This window comes from Erythrolamprus reginae, chromosome 3 (assembly GCF_031021105.1).
Source record: "Erythrolamprus reginae isolate rEryReg1 chromosome 3, rEryReg1.hap1, whole genome shotgun sequence".
Lineage (NCBI taxonomy): Eukaryota > Metazoa > Chordata > Lepidosauria > Squamata > Dipsadidae > Erythrolamprus > Erythrolamprus reginae.
In genome coordinates, this window is record NC_091952.1 from 124,553,138 (window position 1) to 124,578,636 (window position 25,499).

Genomic DNA, 25,499 nt, shown 5'->3' on the forward strand with positions numbered 1-25,499 from the left:
AACTGGGAGAAACCCACCTCTGGTGTTACATCTCTAAAAAAATTCAAAAAGTAGGTATTGTGATGTTTCCAGAACACCATCATCATCAGTAATTTTTAGTAGGTCAGCTTCTGTTAACAAAAGTAGATTCCACAGACTCACTTAGTTGATTCAGAGCCTTTTTTCATTAGCTGGCTTAAGAATTACTGTTTTTTTTAGAATTCTATTATCCTAATGTCTCATCCTCCCAAAGATGCTTTTTCAGGAGGCAACTGGATTTTCTTGTTTTTCTGTGACTGGACTCCTCACCATCTAGTCAGAGCTGAAGAAGTTTCTTGGATGAGAAGCAAAACTTCTTCAAAGAAAAACAAGAAAGTCCAGTTGCTTCCTGAAAAAGCACCTTTGGGACATTCATAACTTGGATAACTGAGAATCTTCATAGACACTTAAGTAATGTCTGATCTCTAGTTGGTCTCATCTAATAACATTTTGTCCCTTTGCATGTCTTTTATGACCACAAGGTTGGATAAAATAGTTTATGTAAATCAGTTTCTACTGACATTTTTTACATTTGTATTTGATAGTCAATTTTATATTGATGCTAAAATTCCATGAAGCTGAAACCTATCTCTTTCAAAAGTATAAATAATAAGAATTAGAGGTTAGCATTCTGGTAAACGTCTGGAACTTTACAAACCTAGATATAACTTTCAGTGCTTCACCATAAGCTATATGTAATTTGTTATTTATTTTTATTGCCTTTAAAATAGTAACTGAAAACCAGGAAAAGAACAAAATACAAAGATATTTGTGTTAGAAATAAATTGTCATGACAAAGGGGGAAAACATAGTACATCTTTTTTAAAAATCCATACAAAGACTACATCTGTTAGGCAATCCACTCAGGTAACAAGTACAATAAGATTTTCATTGAATGAAAGGTGCTATAAATTTATGTTTCCAATACTGAGTTTTCAGTATGTAAGAGTGCAGAACATTTATGTTGTCAGGTTGTCAAATTACATACACCAGGTATGTAATTCTAAAGGATATTATCCTCCGATATATTTGTGGATTATTATTACACCTCTAGTAACTATATATTCTGTATTTTTCACTGGGTTGGACTACAAATATAGAGAGTTACAGTACATATGACTTGTGCTAAAAGAAAATATAAATAAATATATAGGTATTGGAATAAGCATCATGTCAAATCTCATGTCAGATTTAGTGCTCTAATGGCAAGCAAGAGCCAAAATAAATTGTTATTCAGATAAAGCTTGACAGAGCAGTGTTACAGAGCAGATTTTAATGTTACAGATACAAGTACAAAAGGCTAAAAACATATAATATTTTCTTACGGTGTTAAGAAAATAATGTGTTCCTATATTCCTATATAAAGGCCTTAGTATTTCCTCTGTATGTTTTAGGACCTTTCTCCCAACAATTCATATCCTTTTCGAACTCATATTGGTTCCAAGTGAATGTTATCAAGCAGAGAAACAAAAGGGCCATCTATCTTATCCCGTAGATAAGTCTTGCTAGCTAATGAGAGTAAGGAAGGTCCCAATCTTCATCTTTTAAAAAAATATAAATTAGGATGACTTTGTGCAGATGGACGTCATCCAAATTGAGTTACTCAGAGGGAATGGAGCAGTATGTGGCTCAGCCATAAATATAAAGTAAGATGTTTTTGAAAGGTAGAGAGCTATTAAGTTCTTAAGATTTACATCTGCTTTGTCTCTCACTCTTCAGGTTTACCTCATTTCTCATCTGGCATTTTTCGTTGCTGGGGAAGAGACACCTTTATTGCACTGAGAGGGCTGATGTTAGTTACTGGGCGCTACCTAGAAGCAAGGTAAAGCACAGTTCCAGATGTCAATAGTATCTCTCCCTCCCTCTCCTTCTCCCTCTCTCCCTCCCTCCTTTGAATGGTCACTAAATGAACCATTGCAAGTTGAGGACTACCTGTATTATTTATACGAACAGAAAAATAAAAGTAGAAATTTGTGTTAGGATAAATAAGGTTCTAGTCGTTTAAAGCAATGCTTATATGTGTACATCTTTTATTAGTATTTTCCAAATAGAGAGCATCAAATTATTTGTTTGTGTAACCCACCCTAATTCTGGCCTAATTGCTTTTCAGCAAATCCTTGGGAAAGCTCTTATTAAAGAAAATTATTTAGTCCATGCAAGACTAAATACAGGTAGTCCTTGACTTATGACTACATTTAGGATCAGAAACTTCTTTACCCAGTGATGCAGTCACTAAATGAGCATCTCATGACCAGATCCAATTATACAACCTTTTATAGAATAGTATAGAATAGAATTCTTTATTGGCCAAAGGTGATTGGACACACAAGGAATTTGTCTTGGTGCATATGCTCTCAGTGTACATAAAAGAAAAAGATACATTTGTCAAGAATGCATTAATGGGAATAAGGAGATCGCTGACCATTTCAATAGCTACTTCTGTTCAGTTTTCTCAAAAGACACCTTACAAAATAATACTATAGAGGGATATAGCATTGCTTCCAGCTGTACGGATTCAGCTCCAGTGATCTTAGAAGCCGATGTCTTAGAAGAACTTGAACGATTAAAGATAAATAAGGCAATGGGTCCAGATGGCATCCACCCCAGAGTTCTTAAAGAACTCAGATCTGTCATTGCTACCCCCCTGACTGATTTGTTTAACCAATCCTTGTTAACAGGAGAAGTTCCTGAGGATTGGAGAATGGCCAGTGTTGTGCCTATTCACAAGAAGGGCAGTAGAGAAGAAGCTGGTAACTACAGGCCAGTTAGCTTGACATCAGTTGTAGTTAAAATGATGGAGACTCTACTCAAAAAGAGGATAAATCAGCACCTAAAAAATAATAACTTATTAGACCCAAATCAGCATGGCTTTACTGAAGGCAAATCATGTCAGACTAATCTCATTGATTTCTTTGACTATGTCACAAAGGTGTTGGATGAAGGTGGTGCCGTGGATATTGCCTACCTGGACTTCAGCAAAGCCTTTGATACGGTTCCACATAAAGAGCTGATAGATAAATTAGTGAAGATTGGACTTAATCCCTGGATAGTTCAATGGATTTGCAACTGGCTGAAGCGTAGACATCAGAGAGTTATTGTTAATGGCGAGTATTCTGAGCAGAGTCAGGTTACAAGCGGTGTGCCACAAGGATCTGTTCTGGGTCCTATTCTTTTTAATATATTTGTGAGTGACATAGGGGAAGGTTTGGTAGGGAAGGTTTGCCTATTTGCCGATGACTCTAAAGTGTGCAATAGGGTTGATATTCCTGGAGGCGTCTGTAATATGGTAAATGATTTAGCTTTACTAGATAAATGGTCTAAGCAATAGAAACTGCAGTTTAATGTTTCCAAATGTAAAATAATGCACTTGGGGAAAAGGAATCCTCAATCTGAGTATTGTATTGGCAGTTCAGTGTTGGCAAATACTTCAAAAGAAAAGGATTTAGGGGTAGTGATTTCTGACAGTCTCAAAATGGGTGAACAGTGCAGTCAGGCGGTAGGGAAAGCAAGTAGGATGCTTGGCTGCATAGCTAGAGGTATAATAAGCAGGAAGAGGGAGATTATGATCCCACTATATAGAATGCTGGTGAGACCACATTTGGAATACTGTGTTCAGTTCTGGAGACCTCACCTACAAAAAGATATTGACAAAATTGAACGGGTCCAAAGACGGGCTACAAGAATGGTGGAAGGTCTTAAGCATAAAACGTATCAGGAAAGACTTAATGAACTCAATCTGTATAGTCTGGAGGACAGAAGGAAAAGGGGGGACATGATCGAAACATTTAAATATATTAAAGGGTTAAATAAGGTCCAGCAGGGAAGTGTTTTTAATAGGAAAGTGAACACAAGAACAAGGGGACACAATCTGAAGTTAGTTGGGGGAAAGATCAAAAGCAACATGAGAAAATATTATTTTACTGAAAGAGTAGTAGATCCTTGGAACAAACTTCCAGCAGATGTGGTAGATAAATCCACAGTAACTGAATTTAAACATGCCTGGGATAAACATATATCCATCCTAAGATAAAATACAGAAAATAGTATAAGGGCAGACTAGATGGACCATGAGGTCTTTTTCTGCCGTCAGACTTCTATGTTTCTATGTTTCTATGAATCATGTGGTACAACACTTAATGATTGTCATAAGGGTCAAATAAGCAATGAAGAATAATAAGCAACCTTTTTTACTTCACATACTTTTAGTGAAATGTAACAGAGAATGTAACCATCTTATATTCACTCCCTTCTCCATCTCTCTGGTTTCAGGAACATAATATTGGCATTTGCCGGCACCCTAAGACATGGTCTCATTCCCAATCTGCTTGGCCAAGGTACTCATGCCAGGTACAATTGTCGTGATGCTGTGTGGTGGTGGCTTCAATGTGTACAAGATTATTGTAAAACCGTTCCAAATGGCACAGACATTCTCAACTGTCCGATATCTAGAATGTATCCTACTGATGATTCTCTACCTCAACCAGCAGGCAAAATGGTAAATTATAGCTTCTGTCTTTTTAGCTCAGTTCAGTCCCTTACATGTTTTATCAGTGTATTAGTCTGGGAGAAGAATCTTCTAGTTTTGCGAGTTGACTTTAGCTCATGTTAGATTATTGCTGAAGTAAATTGATCCTCTAAGGTAGGGGTGTCAAATTCAAGGTGGCCCATGGGTGCTTAGATCTGGCCCATGGGGCCTCTCCCAGTGAAAATGATCCTTGGGAGGGCCAGGCGCCAAGCTCCATTTTCACTGACAGAGGGCTGCAGGAAGCCATTGTGGCCGAAAATGGAACCTCAACGAGTGACGTCAAGTTGGCCATGCCCGTCTCAGCCAGCCCATCCTGGCCATGCCCCCCATCCCTCCACTCCCAAGGTCAAACACAAATCTGATGCAGCCCTCAATGAAATTGAGTTTGACACCCCTGCTCTATGGTGTTGTGTGGTGCCTGCCTGAATACAAAAAAGCAACTTGGATTATTATTATGTTTGGTGGCCTTTGATAACATAAAAAGGTTTTGTCCTTAACAGAGGTTGGGAAGGAAATCCTCCATGAAACTCTTATTCTGCAGTTTAATATAAAATGTAAACACCTGCCAAAAGAACTTCAATATTACAGTATTACTTTCATTGACATAGTCTTACTGTTGTAATCAAAATTGTTAAAGGACAAATGTTAAAAGCAAGTGAATTTTTTTTCTAAATAAACCAGTTGTATATATTATTGCACTGTAGTGTTGAAGTATTTCTGACCTGATTAAAAAGGAGAAATACTGTCTGTCTCTTTCAATACCTTAAGTTTACAGTTGATATTACATAGTACAAAGGACCACTTTAAAGTTTTGAGAGTCAGTTTTAAGAGTTAGTTTAAGAGTTAGTGGGCTACTCTCCGGATGGGAGGGGGGAGGAACGCAGTGGGGTAGCGAAAATGGAGCTCCACCCCAAAGCACCCAATTTGCATTGAAAGATGTTGAAAGAAAATGCAGGGCATCCTGCATAAGCCATGCCCACAGTGTGGTAGTAAAAAATTTAGTAGCTCTTCACTGGGCATCAGGTTACAAACCAGGAGATCATGATTTCTAGTCCTGCTTTAAGGCAAAGCCAGCTAGGTGACTCTCTCAACTCTAGGAAGGAAGTAGCGGCAACCCACTTTCAAAAAACCTTGTCAAGAAAATCAAAGTTATCTCTAATATTCAAACACATTTGAATGGAGGGAAAATAATAAAGTGCAGAGGCTAAAGTGTTGGAGTGATTAAAGTGAGGATGTTCAGTTTCAAATTTATTTTCAGACAAATCCACTCACCAGGGCCCACCATTCTTTATTAGCCCAACCTAGATCATAAAATAAGTTTTCAAAGAAAAAATGAGTTTTATGTAATCATTCTGAAATTCTGGGAGAAACACAGGACTTAAATCCAACACATGCTTTCTTGAGAGTGAGTCCATTGGATTTGCTTCTGAATAGGAGGTTCCTTTACAAACTTAATGTTCCTTATTATGTGTATTTTTAATTTAGGTTTTGTTTTTTTTTCCTCCCCCCCCCAGGATCAGCCATTATATGAAGTGATTCAGGAAGCAATGCAAAAGCATGCCCAAGGCATAGATTTCCGAGAGAGGAATGCTGGGCCACAAATAGATCGAAATATGAGAGATGAAGGTATACATTCTTTAACTATTTTTTTAAATGGATGTTCATGTTTATTTCTTAGCTTCCTAAAATATCTTGAAATAAAGTGAGATTTTCTTTAAATCCCCTTAAAGATACACTTTTCCATAATTTGGAGCATGGGTGTCAAACTTGATTGTGTCACGTGACCAGGCGAGGGTTCCACTTACCGGCCACTACCGGTACGCCCTCTGGGATTGTCACAGGTGCGTGCACACCCAGTGGACACGCATTCACCCGTCGGTGCAGGATTTTGCTTCTGCGCATGCGCGGCAAGCAAAATCTCACGTGAAGATGCTTTCTCGCGTGAGATTTCACCGATTCTCAGCAATTTCTTTGATTCCGCGCATGCGCAGAAGCAAAAAACCACCAAAAATTGTCAAAATCTCATGTGCAACAGCATCCTCATGTGAGATTTTACTTGCAGAGAAGCAAAATCTCACACGTGCACGCGTGTACATGCATTGGGCACAGAGATGCATGTGCATCTCCATTTCCACCACCAGGTACGTCGATCCCAGGCGTACTGGCTGCAACCCACTGTTGCACGTGATGTCACATGATGTGTTGCAATGTTTTTTGACTTTGTGGAGCCAGGGTGGGTGTAGCCTGCACATGATGCATCCGGCCCACGGGACACCAGTTTGACACCCCTGACGTTTAGAGGAAATCATTCATATGACTGTGTTGTCAATTAATGTCAATTTTGCCACAAAAACCCAGTTCATTCCGAGTGGATGCAACATTTTTATGTGTCTTTTTTGGAAAACAAGCTGGTATTTGTGCTTTGCAGGCTTTAATGTAACTGCAGGAGTGGACATGGAAACAGGCTTTGTCTTTGGAGGGAACAAATTTAATTGTGGTACCTGGATGGATAAAATGGGAGAGAGTGATAAAGCTCGCAACAAAGGAATTCCAGCAACTCCAAGGTATTGCATAAAATGCTTGTAGCATTGTTGGCACATTAAAGGCCTGAATGTAATTGACAATCAATGTAAAAATATTGCTGTGAAAAATGAATGAATGAATGTTTTTATTAGTCATTGATCAGAATTGCAAACAAAAACATAAAAATAATAAAAAAGAGAAAAAGAAAACAAAATAAAATAGTACAATTGGTGGTGGGTAAATAATAAAAGTCTGCCTAATTTTCAGGCAGTGTTTGTTAAATTGATTCGCTGCTTATCTTTCTGTGAGCTACTCTGGCTGGCTTACAATAATAAAAAAAGGAAAAATTGATAAAAATGTAAATATAACAATAGTAAAGCAATGAAACAATAAAAACAATAAAAATAAACAAAGTATGAATTAAAAGATGGGCAGGGGGAGCAGGAAGTAAAGGTATTGCAAGTGTTACAAATTTTAGCTTTCTTCAAGGAGTCTGAATTATAGTGATTTGATAACAACTGTAGGTTTTTTTAAAAATCAGAATTTATCAAGCAAGGAGCTATAAGTAAGATCCTTGAGCCCTTATAGAATGTACGGTGTAGCAGAACATGAGCTGTAGTTTCAACAGACCCTTGTCCACAGTGGCAAAGTCTCGGCTATAAGGAACTCTTTTGTATTATCCCTCAAAAATTGCTCCATGGAGAGCACTGAAGTGTGCTAAAGTTAATGTTCTTCAGAATTTGGAAATAGTTGTGTGGTGTAAGTATCTCAGTGGTTTGTGTAAAAGGGAATGACTTCTGTGAAAAACATTCTTAAATTTAAAAACTGGTCCTGTTGGACTTTCATATTTTTGATATGTTGTTTAAATGTGCTTAGCACATGCACATAACCCATCATGAAGAACGCCTCCCCAGAAAAATCAAGAAGTTGAAGTGTTTGTGAGGTTGTCCTGACCAATATTGACTTGTAAAATTGTCCACTATAAGGAACTCAGACCTGTGGGAAAGAACAGTAACTTCAACCAGCATAGTATGATACAGGGTCCATGTGCCTATTTTGACTTTAAATAGCCCTGCCTCCTTCTTCCGTAATATTACATTTTTGACTGTAAGGCGCTATCTGGAATATAGCCATTAGGAATTCAGGTTGGATCTTTTCAAGAGGAGTAAAGAAAATAGCAATAGCAGTTAGACTTATATACGTTGTATTACAGCCCTCTCTAAGCAGTTTACAGAGTCAGCATATTGCCCCCAATTATCTGGGTCTTCATTTTACCAACCTCAGAGGGATGGAAGGCTGAGTCAGGCTTGAGCCTGGTGAACTGCTGGCAGCCAGCAGTCAGCAGAAGTAGCCTGTAGTACTGCATTCTAACCACAACTCTTGTAAAGTCCTAGCTGAACCCCAAAACATAGTTGTGCACAGGTCTTAGCTGAATCTACCTTCAATATTGGTGGGATACATTGTGCTTCGCTGGTAAAGTGAAAAGAGTCAGCCAGTATTTTGAGCATTTTGTATGGCATACAGCAGTGTTTCCCAACCTTGGCAACCTGAAGATATTTGGACTTCAACTCCCAGAATTCCCCAGCCAGCAAATGGTGGCTGGGGAATTCTGGGAGTTGAAGTCCATATATCTTCAGGTTGCCAAGGTTGGGAAACACTGGCATACAGTATGTCACAGAAGTGAGAACACCCCTCACATTTTGTAAATATTTAAGTACAGTGGTACCTCGGTACTCGAACGTTTCCTTTCTCGTACATTTCGGATACCGAACAAAATTTTCGGCAAAAATTTGCTTCGGTATCTGAACAAAAATTCGGATACCGAACAGCCACAGAAAATTTTGTTTATTATCCGAAATGAGGGGACGGGCTGAGAAGGAATGGGAGTCGGAATCCGACACGCCCATTCTGGCCGCCCACTAAACAGCCTCCCAGTCGTGCTCCAAGCTGTAGGGAGTGGGGGGGCGGCTGCAATACCGTCAGTTTCGGGGGGGCTCCTTTCCTTTAAGCAGTTACACCAACTTTCTCTTTCCCGAGAGTAGCGACGGCAGCAGAGGCTTTCCTTAGAGCAGTAGCAGCGCCGGGAATGTCAGAGGCTTCCCTTTTCTCATCTCACGTTCCCGGCGCTGCTGCTGCTCTAACGAAAGCCTCTGCTGCCGTCGCTACTCTCGGGAAAGAGAAAGTTGGTGTAACTGCTTAAAGGGAAGACGAACCACTGAGGAAAGGAGCTCCCCCCGAAACTGATGGTATTGCAGCTGCCCCCCCCCATTCCCTACAGCTTGGAGCGGAAGGGTGTAGGAAGGGTGGGGCGGCTGCAATACCGTCAGTTTCGGGGGGGGGGTTCTTTCCTTTAAGCAGTTACACCAACTTTCTCTTTCCCGAGAGTAGCGACGGCAGCAGAGGCTTTCCTTAGAGCAGTAGCAGCGCCGGGAACGTCAGAGGCTTCCCTTTCTCATCTCATGTTCCCGGCGCTGCTGCTGCTCTAAGTTAAGCCTCTGCTGCCGTCGCTACTCTCGGGAAAGAGAAAGTTGGTGTAACTGCTTAAAGGAAAGGAGCCCCCCCGAAACTGACGGTATTGCAGCCCCCCCCCCACTCCCTACAGCTTGGAGCGGAAGGGTGTAGGAAGGGTGGGGCGGCTGCCATACCGTCAGTTTCGGGGGGGCTTCTTTCCTTTAAGCAGTTACACCAACTTTCTCTTTCCCGAGAGTAGCGACGGCAGCAGAGGCTTTCCTTAGAGCAGTAGCAGCGCCGGGAACGTCAGAGGCTTCCCTTTCTCATCTCACGTTCCCGGCGCTGCTGCTGCTCTAAGTTAAGCCTCTGCTGCCGTCGCTACTCTCGGGAAAGAGAAAGTTGGTGTAACTGTTTAAAGGAAAGACGAACCACTGAGGAAAGGAGCCCCCCCCCCCGAAACTGCCCCCACCCTAACTACAGCTTGGAGTGCTTAGACCTCATATCTTTATCCCATAGGAAATAAAGGAAATAGGGGCTGGAAACCAATTAAACCCATTTCCATTATTTCCTATGGGATAAATTAATTTGGTACTCAACCAAATCGGTTCTCGACCACACTTTTGGAACGGATTATGGTCGAATACCGAGGTACCACTGTATATCTTTTCATGGAACAATACTGAAGCAATGACACTTGGCTACAATGTAAAGTGAGTATTGTATAACAGTGTAAACGTGCTGTCCCCTCAAAATAACGCAACACACAACCATTAATGTTTAAACATTAATGTTTAAACACCCCTAAGTGATAATGTCCAAATGGGGGCCCAAGTAGCCATTTTCCTTCCCTGGTATCATGTGACTCATTAGTGGTAGAAGGTCTCAGGTGTGAAGGGGGCACAGGTGTGTTAAATTTGGTGTTGCCACTCTCACTGTCTCACACTGATCACTAGAAGTTCAACATGGCACCTTATGGCAATAAACTCTCTGAGGATCTGAAAAAAAGAATTGTTGCTCTACATAAAGATGGGCTAGGCTAGTGATGGCGAACCTTTTTTTGTTTCATGTGCCAAAGGGTGTATGGGTGTACTAGCATGTGTGCATGTATTATTATTATTATTATTATTATTATTATTATTATTATTATTATTAATTAGATTTGTATGCCGCCCCTCTCCGTAGACTCGGGGCGGCTTACAGCAATGATAAAAACAATATATAATAACAAATTTATACAAAACAATAATACATTTAAAAAGTCTAAAAAACAAGAAACCCCAATATATAAAAACATACATACAGTCATATACACAAAAACTACATAGGCAGGGGGAGATGTTTCAGTTCCCCCATGCTTGACGGCAGAGGTGGGTTTTAAGGAGTTTACGAAAGGCAAGGAGGGTGTACCCCCCCTTCCCTCCCCCCCCCACATGTGCAAACACCCCCACCGCGCTACCCCCCATTCCTGCGCACAGACAGGCCTTTCTGAAGCCTGTTAGGCAGTGGTGGGTTCCAGAACATCTGAGGGGCATCCTAAAATGGTAGGTGGAGGTGTAAAAGGTCTCCAACATCCACCAGGTCTGTGACATCCTCATGGAGGAGTGGAAGAGTACTCCAGTGGCAATCTATGAAGCTCTGGTGAACTGTATGCTGGAAAATAATAGTGGCCACACAAAATATTGACACCTTGGGCTCCATTAGGACATTATCACATAGGGATGTACTCACTTTTGTTACCAGCAGTTTAGACATTAATGATTGTTTGTTGCATTATTTTGAGGGGACAGCACATTTACACTATTGTACAAGCTGCATACTCACTACTTTACATTGTAGCCAAGTGTCATTTCTTCAGTGTTGTCACATGAAATTTACAAAACGTGAGGGGGTATACTCACTTCTATGACATACTGTAGTTTTGGTGTGCACTGTGTTTGAGAGAGCTATGGAAAACCATGTTCAAACATTTAAAAGATTTGCATTTGTTCAACATCCTTAGTATTTATCTTCCAGGTATGCAGTTTAGTTGATTTCCAAGGTCAGGGCCTCAGTTTTACTACTGTTGATATCAAGTCCTTCCTTAGAGCAGTGTTTGGAGCATTCAGAGTCCAATTATTAAATTCAATTGCTGTGAGCTAGGTTTTTTTAATTAAAAAAATTCTATTTTCAGTGAAAAATGCTGGTTCAGTGGAAAAATAAATTGGCTAAATTAAACACATGAAAACTCTGTCCACTGCCTCAAGGATATTCATGTTCAGTTTAGATAGATGTGTATATAAATATATATTTAAAGAGTTATAAACTTGTAGGCATTTCTAGGCAGGAATTTTGCTTGAAACCCTCTCTATTTAAAATACCTAAGTATTTTATGAAAAATTATTTTAAACCATGCTGTTTGCATTAAACATCTAGCAGCAGGAGCAGCTTTAAATTTTATCTGTGTTTTGCTGAGTTACCATAAACAGCAAGATTGGCCTCATTAAATGAGCATCTATGAATTATCTATTTGGAGATTTTTGACATGTAAACACTAGATTCACACATGAATGGAATATGAAATCCAGATCTGATTCAAAGGAAGGATTACTGGATTTGTTATGGCCTGATTTCCACATGACCCAACCCTAAACCATGGAATCACAGGTGGGTTCCTACCAGTTCGCCCGATCTGGTAGCAACCCGCTGGTGATGTCACGATGATGTCACAGAACTGGTTCCGTTGGTGCCGATCCGTGGGCAGCACCATGTTTTTTTTCTTTTCAATTCTTTTTAATTTTTTAATTTTTTTTCTTCTGCGCATAATACAACTTTCCAGCACTTTGCATGCAGTCACCATCTTGTTTTTGGCTCCCTCCCCCCTTATTTTTTGGTTACTGTACATGCACACAAGTATGCACATGCCCACACAGTGCAGAAGGAAGTGAACCGGCAGTGAAGTAAGTTAGAAACCACCCCTGTTTAGAAAAGGAGTGCAAATTCAGCCTATTTTTATTTTCTTCTTTCTTTCTAACCCTAGTCTTAATATTTATCTCTTTTTTTCTCTTCCCCATCTCTGCCTGATACCTCCCACCTTGTCTGTGCTCTCTATTTGTTCTCTTTCATGCCAAAGCAGTGGGGTGGAGGGAAGGCTGTGGCACAGATAGCTCCTTCTGCTAATTCAATTCAATTCAATTTATTAGATTTGTATGCCGCCCTTCTCCGTAGACTCGGGGCGGCTCACAACAATAATAACACAATATAAAACAAACCTAATAATTAAAAGTCATTTAAGAAACCCCTTATTAAAAAGAAAACATACACACCACAATGATAATAATAATAATAATAACAACAACAACAACAACAATAATAATAATAATAATTTATTAGATTTGTATGCCGCCCCTCTCCGAAGACAAACATACCATGCATAAACTGTATAGGCTCGGGGGAGATGTCTCAATTCCCTCATGCCTGGCGGCAGAGGTGGGTTTTAAGAAGTTTACGAAAGATAAGGAGGGTGGGGGCAATTCTAATCTCCAGGGGGAGCTGGTTCCAAAGGGTCGGGGCCGCCACAGGGAAGGCTCTTCCCCTAGGTCCTGCCAGACGACATTGTCTGGTTGACGGGACCTGGAGAAGGCCAACTCTGTGGGACCTAATCGGCCACTGGGATTTATACGGCAGAAGGCGGTCCCGTAGGTATTCTGGTCCGATGACATGTAGGGCTTTGTAGGTCATCACCAACACTTTGAATTGTGTCCGGAAACTAATCAGCAACCAATGCAGGCCGTGGAGTGTTGACGAAACATGGACATATCTAGGAAGACCCATGACTGCTCGTGCGGCCGCATTCTGAAGTTTACAAGCCTGCCGCCTGCCTGCCCGCGCGCTCTTCGCCCGCCCACGCCGTTCAGTCTCGCCGCTTCCCAGCTGAGTCCTGAAGCGAATTGGCTTCAGGACTCAGCTGGGAAGCGGCGCGAGCGGTGCGAGCGAACGGCTTGTCCGCCGCCTGCCTGCCCGCGCGCCCTTCGCCCGCCCACGCCGTTCATTCTCGCCGCTTCCCAGCTGAGTCCTGAAGCGAATTGGCTTCAGGACTCAGCTGGGAAGCGGCGCGAGCGAACGGCGTGGGCGGGCGAAGGGCGGGCGAGCGGCAGCGAGGAGTTTGCGTGGGCGGTGGGGAAACCCCAATCTTCGGCTCCTCGCTGCTGCGGAAGTAAAAACACCATCTGCGCATGCGCAGATGGTGTTTTTACTTCCGCAGCGCTACTTCGCGAAAACCCGATCATTGCTAGGGGTCCTGGAACGGAACCCTCGCAATGATCGGGGGATCATTGTACAGTGAACCCTCGAGTTTCGCGTCCTCGAGCATCGCGAAAGGGCTATTTCGCGAGTTTTCAACCCGGAAGTAAACTCCACCATCTGCGCATGCGTGCCTTTTTTCTATGGCCAGGCATGCGTAGATGGTGGAGTTCCCCAGCTGGGAAGCTGGGCGGCTTCCCTGGGTCTTCCCCCTCTTGCCCCGGTAAGACCCCAGCGGCGGCGCGAGCAACGGCATGGGCGGGCGGGCGGCACGCGCGGGGACAGCCCAGCTCCGCTCCCCAGCTGGGGAGCGGAGCTGGGGTTTCCCCAAGCGCGCGCGCGTTGCTGGGGCCGCTCCCCAGCTGGGGAGCGGAGCTGGGGTTTCCCCAAGCGCACGCGCGTTGCTGGGGCCGCTTGGGGAAACCCCAGCTCCGCTCCCCAGCTGGGAAGCGGCCCCAGCAACACGCGCGCGCTTGGGGAAACCCCAGCTCCGCTCCCCAGCTGGGAAGCGGCCCCAGCAACATGCGCGCGCTTGGGGAAACCCCAGCTCCGCTCCCCAGCTGGGAAGCGGCCCCAGCAACGTGCACGCGCTTGGGGAAACCCCAGCTCCGCTCCCCAGCTGGGAAGCGGCCCCAGCAACGCGCGCGCGCTTGGGGACACCCCAGCTCCACTCCCCAGCTGGGAAGCGGCCCCAGCAACAGCGTTGGCGGGCGGGCGGCACACGCGCGGGGAAACCCCAGGCGCGAGCAACGGGGTGGGCGGGCGAAGGGCGGGCTGCGGTGGAAGTAAAAACACCATCTGCGCATGCGCAGATGGTGTTTTTACTTCCGCACCGCTACTTCGTGAAGAATCGATCATCGCTTGGGGTCCTGGAACGGAACCCTCGCGATGATCGAGGGACCACTGTATATGCAAAGGTATCTAAAATTCTGGGATCCAAATTTAACTCTCGGTATTACTTCCTCTTTTGACTGACATTACCTCTCTAATATTGTCTTATATCTGATATTGTCTTATCAATATCAAAATAGTTTCAAAAATCATTATCTTAGTATGTTCACGCTGCCCTCTTCCAAAATATACATGTATACATCAAGGGTGGGTTCCAAATTTTTAAACTACCATTCTGGGGTTTTGGGTTGTTTTGTGGGTATGGCTTGATGGTCATGTGATGGTGGGCATGGCTTGATGGTCATGTGACTGGGTGGGAGTAGTTTGGCAGTCATGTGACTGTGTGAAAATAACTTTGCGGTCATGTGACTGAGTGGGGTTGCTGGGTGGTCATGTGACTTGGTGGATGTGGCCAAATGATGTCACTCACATCAAGAGTTAGGGTGCCTGGCCTCTCCTTGCCTCAAAGGGCTTAATGAGATATAATTTTCCTGTCTATTTACTACTACTGAACATACATAATACACTATTTAATCCTATGCATATATGCCATACATGTACATATTACACACACGTACATCTTACACACACATACAAAAATATACATTATCTACTATATATATTGTATATGCCTGTACATGCACACACATACATACAGCTCTTCTGAAACTACACATTCAAACTCACTGCATTTGAAAAAAGACACTTAGTGTCCACTTTCTGCCACACATTTAACCATAACTTCTGTACATTAGAACATTACACATGCCTTCAGATGTTCTTCCCTAGTTTGCACATCACTTTTGGAGCAAGGAAATGTCATGGATTGAGCAAAATGTGGTGAAACACACTTAATAACACTCTTGCTTAGTAACCAAAATTTTGGGCCCAATTGTGGTCGTAAGTCGAGAACTATCTCTGCTTCCTCTGCATGGTAGCCTTGTCCTAGTAAACTCCTCCCTTCTGGCAATTTATTTATTTATTTGCTCGTTTGTTTGTTTGATTGGTTTTTATGCTGCCCTTCTCCTTAGACTCAGGGCGGCTTACAACATGTTAGCAATAGCATTTTTTAACAGAGCCAGCCTATTGCCCCCACAATCCGGGTCCTCATTTTACCCACCTCGGAAGGATGGAAGGCTGAGTCAACCTTGAGCCAGTGATGAGATTTGAAAAGGTGACTTTCAGATCTACAGTCAGCTTCAGTGGCTTGCAGTACTGCACTCTACCTGCTGTGCCACACCGGCTCTTTTTTCCTCTCTATTAGAGGCACCAAAATAATCCAGATGATGTAAGGTTTCCTGCTGCAGCATGGGATTGGACTAGATGACCTCCGAGATATCTTCCAGCCCTAAATTGCTGTGCTGTTTCAAAGTGTCTTCTGAAGCCATGTCTAGTGCCGGGGTTTGTGGTGCTTCCTTCCTCTTCTGCCTTTCTCTCTTTCTTTCTTTCTCTCTCTCTCTCTCTTTCTTTCCTTCCTTCTTTCCTTCTTTCTCTCTCTTCTTTTCCTTCCTTCCTCTTTCTTTCTTTCTCTTTCCCTGTCTTTTTCTTTCTTTCCTTCTCTGTCTTTTTCTTTATCTCCTTATCTCTCTTTCTTTTTCTTCCTTCCTTCCTTCCTTCCTACCTTCCTTCCTTCCTACCTTTCTTTCTTTTTTTATTTCTTTCTTTATTTCCCCCCTCTCTCTTAATACCGTATACGAGCCCTACTGATTGATATAAGTGGATTTTATTCATATGTACAGTATCTTCATGTGATCTGGTACTTCTTCTATAAGGAATATGCCAGCAAAGGATTTAGAAGTCTTGGATACCTTAATAATTGAATAGTTAATATCATTTTTATTTATTTTATTTATTGATTTTGTCCAATACACAATGAGGGTTTTTAGTGGGTATACACATAGTAAAATACACGATGAAGGTTATAGAGGATATACTCATAGTTAAATATATCTAAGAAAGAATAGAAGTTATAGGAATAGACATATCAATGAAAGAATAGAAGAAGAGATATAGGAATAGAAGAAAGGTACAGGAGATATAGGAGAGCAATAGAACAGGGGACAGAAGGCACTCTAGTGCACTTGTACTCGTCTCTTACTGACCTCTTAGGAATATGGATAGGTCAACCATGGATAATCCAAGGGTAAAGTGTTGGGGGTTTGGGGATGACACTATGGAGTCCGGTAATGTGTTCCACGCTTCGACAACTCGGTTACTGAAGTCATATTTTTTACAGTCAAGTTTGGAGCGGTTAATATTAAGTTTAAATCTTTTGTGTGCTCTTGTATTGTTGTGGTTGAAGCTGCTGTAATTAGTGCTACAGATAAAAAGAGCAGCGTGCTGGTCGCCGACAGACAGGACGTTGCAGCATATGATCTTGTGGGCAATACTTAGATCTTGTTTAAGGTGTCTTAGTTCTAGGCTTTCTAGGCCCAGGATTGAAAGTCTAGTCTTGTAGGGTATTCTGTTTCGAGTGGAGGAGTGAAGGGCTCTTCTGGTGAAGTATCTTTGGACATTTTCAAGGGTGTTAATGTCTGAGATGCGATATGGGTTCCAAACGAATGAGCTGTATTCGAGGATGGGTCTGGCGAAAGTTTTGTAAGCTCTGGTAAGTAGTGTGAGATTGCCAGAGCAGAAGCTACGTAGGATAAAAATGATGGAGGAGACACATTAAATCATTTGTTGTTGTTTTGTTAATTTAGGTCAGGAATAGCAACCTTAAACACTCAAAGAGCCATTTGTACCCATTTTCCACAGAAAACAAAACACCAAGAGCCACAAAACCTGGATGGGTATGACAATCCCAACATCACATACTTGTACCCAATCACATGAACCCACTTCATATCCTTCTTCCTTTCTTCCTTCCCCCCTCATTTCATCTTCCTTCCTCGTCCCCTGGTTTTAGCTTCCTTCCCCCCTTCCTCTGATTTTACCTTCCTTCCTTCCTCCCTCTCTTTCTCCTCTTTCTCTCCTTCCTTCCTCTCTCTATTCTACACCTGATATTAATCAATACCCTATCTCTCAACTATGTAAAGCTTATGCATATCTACTTGGTAGTAAGGCCTCTCTCTTTCAGTGAGATTTACTCCTAATAGATACACAATCATGATTGCAGGCATTGTTTAATAGGCTCTAGGTAAAATTTCTACATTAACAAAATTTATATCTAAACAATGGAAAATAGGAGCAAAAAATCATAGCAATAGTCTGAGCTATCCTCCCTCCGCCCCATTTCCTTTTGTTTTCAGGGTGGGAGGGAAAACCAAATAAAAATGGGAAGGACAGAAAATGGTGTCTGGCAATTTTTTTTATTTTAAAATTTAAAAAGTCAAATACAAGATGCTGACCACATGCACAGTACAGGAAACTCAGCTTCTGCACATGCTCAGAAGAAAAAAAAATTCAAAAAAAGATGGCGGTGCCTGTGGACTGGCACCAACCAATCCAGTTCAGTGATGTCATTGTGACATCACCATCGAGTCACTACCAGTTCAGGCGAAACAGTCCGAACCGAGAGGAATCCACCCCTGGTATACATGTAATCAGAATTGTGTTCTCTTGGCATGGTCAGTAAATATAATAACCAAAAACCTTATTTGGTAATGGAACTGCAACTTACTTTTCTGCTGTGGCTGTCCTTTTATTAGAGATGGCTCTGCTGTGGAAATTGTTGGTCTATGCAAATCAACGGTTCGCTGGTTACACGAATTGTCGGTGAAGAAGTTATTTCCATATCCTGGAGTTACTGTGAAAACACATGGTAAGCAAATATGGTTCCAGAGTTTAATGGAAGTAGAAAAATGTCACTAGTAATAATAGTAATAAAGCGACCAAAATGTTTCACATTAGACTTTTTTTGAGCAACTCAAAAAGCAAGCAAAAAGAGCTTATGGCTTCCAACAGGAAACAGCTGGATTAGAGTTCTCCCTAAATCAAGAAATGGTTGAGTGGAAGAAAAATGAACATTTCAAATAGTTAAGTGGAATTGTTTTGAAGATTAAATGGGAGCAGGCTATATAATAGGCTGCCTGTTCCATTGTTTCCCCTAAGCCTTCATTCATGCTGATTGGTAGCGAGGATAAGAAATAATCTCACTCACACGCCTATTTCTCACTGCCTGCATATACAGTGGAGAAATGCTCTTTCCCTCATCCCCAAATAGCCTGTCAATTCCTGAGAAGAAAAAATTAGGCAAAGAGCACAAATATAGTCATAAATTGTTAGCCAACCTCTATTGCTAGAGTCAGAACAGAGTGCTTTTGTTGATGTTTGGCTCACCCAAATGCAGCAATAATAACAGCTAAGCCAAAAAAAAGATACATCCAGATAAGCAAATATGAAATTATGATTTAGGGAGTAAAGCAGGAAAAAGAGGCTTGTTCACTTGAAATGAAGCAATACTCTCCCCCCCCCCCCCCATCACCACATCGTTTAGGTCAACAGTCACCAACTGGTGGTCTGCAAGAAAAAATTGGCTGTCCACAGAAAAATTATTTGCATTTTTTATATTGCATTAAATCAGTGGTCCTCAAACGACAGCCCTTGGGCCTGATACATGCAATGAATGTTTGTGTTGTTGCAGAGAGTCTCCCCCTTTGGGATCTTTTTGTGGGGGTCGGAGGGGGGCAGAAATTCTGACTTGGGGTCTGCTTAAGCCTCCGGGTACAGGTTTTGGGTGAAAGCTGGAGGGAAGCGCCGCTGGTGGCAAAGAACTGCAGAGCCTTGTTTAAGTGGTCACCTCACTACAAAAAAGACATCGAAACTCTGGAGAAGGTGCAAAAAAGAGCAACCAAAATGATTAGGGGACTCGAAACCAAGACTTACGAATAGAGATTGAGAGAACTGGGCATGGACAGCCTAGAAAAAAGAAGGTCTAGAGGGGACATGATAGCAGTTTACAGATACTTGAGGGGTTGCCACGGTGAGGAGGGGGTCTCTTTATTCCCCAGGGCACCAGAGGGCCGGACGAGGAACAATGGTTGGAAGCTGACCAAGGAGAGATTCAACCTGGAAATAAGGAAGAACTTCCTGACGGTCAGAGCGATCAACCAATGGAACTGCCTGCCAGGGGAGGTGGTGAACTCCCCAACTCTGGACACCTTCAAGAGGAGATTGGACTTCTATTTGGCTGGGGTGCTGTAGGGTTTCCTGCTCAGGCAGGGGGTTGGACTCGATGACCTAACGGTCCCTTTCAACTCTATTAATAAAATAAAAATAAATAAAAATAAAAGTGGGACAGCATCATAGCCTGGAACTGGCTAACCGTCTCAGCGCATTGAGCTTCCAGCCGATGGTATCTGGCCTTGCACTCCTCCCATAGGTCTTCCTTCTGCTTGGAAAACCTATGCTTAGAGTCCTTAATGAGGTGCTTCTGCTGAACCTCCTCCTTGTTCGGATCCAATTTGAACTGAGCCAGCTCTTTTGCCAACTCTTTCTAATGGGGGCTGCTTAGCTCCAACAACTGCTTCCTGTTGGGACCCTAAGGAGCCCAAGCGGGGAGGCAAGTACGGGCTGGGAGAGGAGGGGCGAGTAGAGGTTGGCGAGGCGTCCCTTGATGTGAGTGACATTGAGATGGCCACATTCATCCAGTCACATGACCACCTAGCCATGCCCACCCAGCCAGTCATTAGGCAGATCATATCAGTGGTCCGTGGGATTTAAAATTATGAATTTAGTGGTCCCTGACATCCGAAAGGTCCTACCATAAGGGAGCAGGATGATTTGTACCCAGTTTTATCTGTAAGACTGCTGAACTTGTGAGAAAAGCTACTGTACCTCCAAATGAAGGCGAAATAGGAGGGGAGGAGGGGAAGGAGGAGGCAGTGGTTAACCATTGTGGACTGGGTGGTTGAAGAGCTGCTTTTCTTATGGGAAAGAAAGCAGGAAGTAATAGAGAAGCATCAGAGTTGAAACTGTTTCCTTCCCATGGGGGATATACTGTATTTTTCGGATTATAAAATGGACCTTTCCCTCCCTAAAAGTGGCTGAAAATTTGGGTGCTAATGTAGCTTTTACTAAGCTTTTTTTTTAGCCCTAAAGAGGTGCTAATGCGATCTTTCCTGCTTTGCTAGCTAAGCGATCTTCCCTTTGCCTGCTTCTTTCATTGCTGCTCCCTCCAACAAAAGCTGAGCCTTTTTTTCAGCCCTAACCAGTGAAGCCATCTGCTGTGCTTTGCTAGCAAAGCTATTTTCCTTTTGCCTTATTTTCTCATTGTTTCTGTCTGAAGAGAGAGAAAGAAATGAAGTGTTTTAGAAACTGGTTTTTATCCCCAACCAGGAGCAAGTGGGCTCAAAATCAGCAATCTTATGTGCTGAAGCTGACCAGACTTAAGACTACTACCTGGTAGACAGATTATTTTTTCCCTATTTTCCTCCCTCAAAACTAAGGTGTGTTTTGTACTCCGAAAAATACCTTACTTCTTTATGGCTTTAGCACTTCCCACACAATTGAATTCCTTCTGTGGATTAGGCTTTGTATTTGCCCACAGGGGTGAATTCTTAACAGGCATCCAACAGTCTTCTGTAACATGAAAAAAATGTGGCCATTCAGTGGCACCTATCAAGCACTGAGTGAAATTTTCCTTTTCATAGGCAGGGTAAAAAGGCACAAACACAGGCTTCTCTTGTTATTCTTCCTAATCCTGGCAGCCTGGGATCTGTTGGCAAGAAAAATCGAAGAATTGAATTTTTTTTTTTAAAGTGAAAGACTCTCCTACTGCCGGAAAAACAAATGGACCTGGATAATATGTAGTCAGAGACTCAGGGAGCAGGAAGAGATGCACCTGCCATGGTCTCGATAGGAGCAGAGAAAAACTCCGCTCTTAAACCTGCCTTGGTAGGATGCTTGCAAAGAAAGAGAAAATGAATTTTACCTCATGAAGAGAGTCTGTGGCGATTCTCAATCATCCAAATCATGGTTGCCCCAAACGTCCTTTTCAAAAGGCACCTGGATTTTTTTTCCCTTGAAGACATTTCGCTTCTCATCCAAGAAACTTCTTTATTTCTTCAGGAGGAGAAGCGAAACATCTTCAAGGGAAACCCCAACCCCACCCCAAGAAAGTCCAGTTGCCTTTGGAAAAGCACGTTTGAGATCCGTATACAGGGCGTATTATAACTTCAGAAATATGGTTCCCTCATCCATCTGATTCCATCCACACCAATATACCAGTACTGTATTGGCAATCCTAAATTCATGTTTTCCATGAGCCTTTTTTTTTTTTTGCCACCTCCATGCTTATGCTTATGGAAGCTTGGCCTTTGCAATATGCCTAATTTCTATTCAGTATGATGATAAAGCCATATCTAGAACCATCCAATTTTTAGTCAGGTAAAATCGGGGGTGAAATCTAACAGGCTCTGGAGGACTGGTAGCGAAAATTTTAAGTAGTTCAGAGAACTGGCAAATACCACTCTGGCTGGCCCCAGAGTGGGGTGGGAATGGAGATTTAACCGGTCGCTGGGATTCGTGCGGCAGAAGGCGGTCCTGGAGATATTCTGGGAGATATTTTGCAGTACCCTTCCCCCAGGAGTGGGGAGGGAATGGAGATTTTGCAATATCCTTCCCCCAGGAGTGGGGAGGGAATGGAGATTTTGCAGTATCCTTCCCCCAGGAGTGGGGAGGGAATGGAGATTTTGCAGTATCCTTCCCCCAGGAGTGGGGAGGGAATGGAGAGTTTGCAGTATCCTTCCCCCAGGAGTGGGGAGGGAATGGAGAGTTTGCAGTATCCTTCCCCCAGGAGTGGGGAGGGAATGGAGAGTTTGCAGTATCCTTCCCCCAGGAGTGGGGAGGGAATGGAGATTTTGCAGTATCCTTCCCTCAGGAGTGGGGAGGGAATGGAGATTTTGCAGTATCCTTCCCCCAGGAGTGGGGTGGAATGGAGATTTTGCAGTATCCTTCGCCCAGGACTGGGGTGGAATGGAGATTTTGCAGTATCCTTCCCCCAGGAGTGGGGAGGGAATGGGGATTTTGCAATATCCTTCCCCCAGAAGTGGGGTGGAATGGAGATTTTGCAGTATCCTTCCCTCAGGAGTGGGGAGGGAATGGAGATTTTGCTGTATCCTTCCCCCAGGAGTGGGGGGAATGGGGATTTTGCAGTATCCTTCCCCTGCCACACCCACCAAGCCACACTCACAGACCTGATAGACCCGAAAAATGGATTTCACCATTAGGTAAAATATTTGTTTAGATCAAAATACAGTAATGGGTCCTGCAGATGAACGGGGTTTTGTCTTGGAAACAATGTTTTTATCTTGGAAACAGTTGTCCCAGTTCAGAATGATAGTTAGCAGCACTGAATCTGGAGAATTTTAGATAATATATTTGTAGTACATTATGTTTCTAATTACAGCACAGCTATGTCCTACCAGGATGTGTCCTTAAATTTTTTTTTTTTAATCATAGTAGCCAATTGCACAAACCTGATGTTGTTTTCCAGGGAGAGATGAGACCTTTACATATGATCAGTGGAACAGAAAAATCCAAGCCCATTTCGAAAAGCTGTTTTTTGTCTCTGAAGACCCAAATAATCCCAACGAAAGACATCCAACTCTGGTTCATAAGCGGGGCATATATAAAGACAGCAATGGAGCATCAAGTCCTTGGTGTGATTATCAGCTGAGGCCAAATTTTCCTATAGCAATGGTTGTGGTGCGTATTTTGTTTTAAACATGACACATGGTGTTTTTGCATTTGTTGTTAGCACTTTTGTTAGCAATTCTGAATACTTTTGAATAGAACAATTGGTTAAAATATTGGAAGATACAAAGATGATAGTTTTCTGGGAGAAGCAGTGGAGTAGATGGGACTGCAAGCAAAGCAAGGGGCACTTACGAATCATGCTCTTCAATAAATAAGTTTCTGTAATAAATGTTACTTATAACAAACGATATAACTTCATGACAACTTTGTGAGTCTGCTGCAAAATGTATCTTTTATATTTAGTTTTTCAGTATTCTGTTGTTTACCGTATATGTGTATGTATTTCTCTACTTTAAAAAAAAAAATCAAGGCACCTGAATTGTTCTTTCCTGAGCATGCTTGGAAAGCACTTGAAATCTTAGAGAAAAAATTACTTGGTCCACTTGGCATGAAGACTTTAGACCCAGAGTAAGTTTTTTATTATTTATTAAATTACACACACACACACCAAAAAAGAATAAAACAATTATAATTATACTGTGTTCAGTTCTGGAGACCTCACCTACAAAAAGATATTGACAAAATTGGACGGGTCCAAAGACGGGCTACAAGAATGGTGGAAGGTCTTAAGTATAAAGCGTATCAGGAAAGACTTAATGAACTCAATCTGTATAATCTGGAGGACAGAAGGAAAAGGGGGGACATGATCGAAACATTTAAATATGTTAAAGGGTTAAATAAGGTCCAGCAGGGAAGTGTTTTTAATAGGAAAGTGAACACAAGAACAAGGGGACACAATCTGAAATTAGTTGGGGGAAAGATCAAAAGCAACATGAGAAAATATTATTTTACTGAAAGAGTAGTAGATCCTTGGAACAAACTTCCAGCAGACGTGGTTGGTAAATCCACAGTAACTGAATTTAAACATGCCTGGGATAAACATATATCCATCCTAAGATAAAATACAGAAAATAGTATAAGGGCAGACTAGATGGATCATGAGGTCTTTTTCTGCTGTCAGTCTTCTATGTTTCTATGTTTCTATAAGGTTAAAACATGAGAACATCAAACATTATTAAAAGCTAAAACATGAAAATTAATATTAATTCAGATAAAATCCAGTGCCTAGATAGGGTGGACATGAGATCTTGTACTAGTCTACTAGCCACCTCCAAAACAGGATAGCCACATCGGGACCCCACACCAGTTGGCAAAGCCAAGTTTTCTGGCTCTTTTGGAAGGTCAAAAAAATAGGAGGCTGATCTCACCTGAAGTGGGATGATTGTCCAAAGGGCAGGAGCAGTGGTGGGTTTCTACAGGTGTAATCCGATGCGCCACTCCGGTACCAACCTGCTAATTGCACAGTTGTAGTGTGATGGCTCCGTTTTGCTTGTCCATGCGTGCCCCCATCTTTATTTATAATTTTCCACTATTTTTGGCTCTCTCAGCATGCACAGAAGGACCTCTGCGCATGTGCAGAATCAAAATTGTGCTGGGGACGCATGCGTGTGAGCATAGCAAGCAAGCACGCAAAAACATTGCGATGTGCACCGGTAGGAAAATGTAAGGAACCCACCCCAGGCAGGAGTCATGGCAGACAAAGCTCTTATAAACTCAGCCAGTCACAGTTCCTTAGCTATGGGATCTGTGAGTGGGGTGAACCAATGCCAAGTATGCCAAGGTTGACTCAGACTTCCATCCTTTTGAGGTCAGTAAAAGGAGGACTCATATTGTTGGGGGCAATAGGCTGACTCTGCAAACTGCACTGTGAAGCAGTATGTAAGCCGGAGTGCTATTGGGGTGATGGAGACATGGTTGCATAAGAAGGCTTACCTACCTAGTTTAAATGAATAAGTCAATTGCTGAAAATAGGAGCTACATTTTATAAATAGTTGAATCTGCTTCAAGTGTACTAATTTTACTCTCCCGTCATCGTAGTTTAAATAAATTCTATAGTGTGAATAATATTTGTTTGAAGATAGATTTGATTTTAACTACAGAGGCCTGGCTCCTAAATGTGGGGTTTTTTTGTGTGATGGGGTTGATTTTAAAAAGGAAACAACTGGGCGATAGCTGACAACAATTTTTTTAATGTTAGTTTCCTCTATCTAGTCTGAGATATTATTGCAAAAGGGAGTCAAGCAGTATTTTATCACTATTGTTTTCTTGATCC

General features: G+C 42.3%; 1 protein-coding gene across 1 annotated transcript in view; it reads left to right on the top strand.

The window, feature by feature from the left end:
- Positions 1-25,499, top strand: part of AGL (amylo-alpha-1,6-glucosidase and 4-alpha-glucanotransferase) — a 67,548-nt gene that overhangs the window by 35,063 nt on the left and 6,986 nt on the right. The window contains exons 25-31 of the mRNA XM_070746544.1: positions 1,738-1,840; positions 4,288-4,513; positions 6,058-6,169; positions 6,972-7,107; positions 18,337-18,449; positions 23,124-23,335; positions 23,697-23,794. Coding sequence (XP_070602645.1) covers positions 1,738-1,840; positions 4,288-4,513; positions 6,058-6,169; positions 6,972-7,107; positions 18,337-18,449; positions 23,124-23,335; positions 23,697-23,794 — 1,000 coding nt within the window. The remainder of the gene's footprint in view (positions 1-1,737; positions 1,841-4,287; positions 4,514-6,057; positions 6,170-6,971; positions 7,108-18,336; positions 18,450-23,123; positions 23,336-23,696; positions 23,795-25,499) is intronic.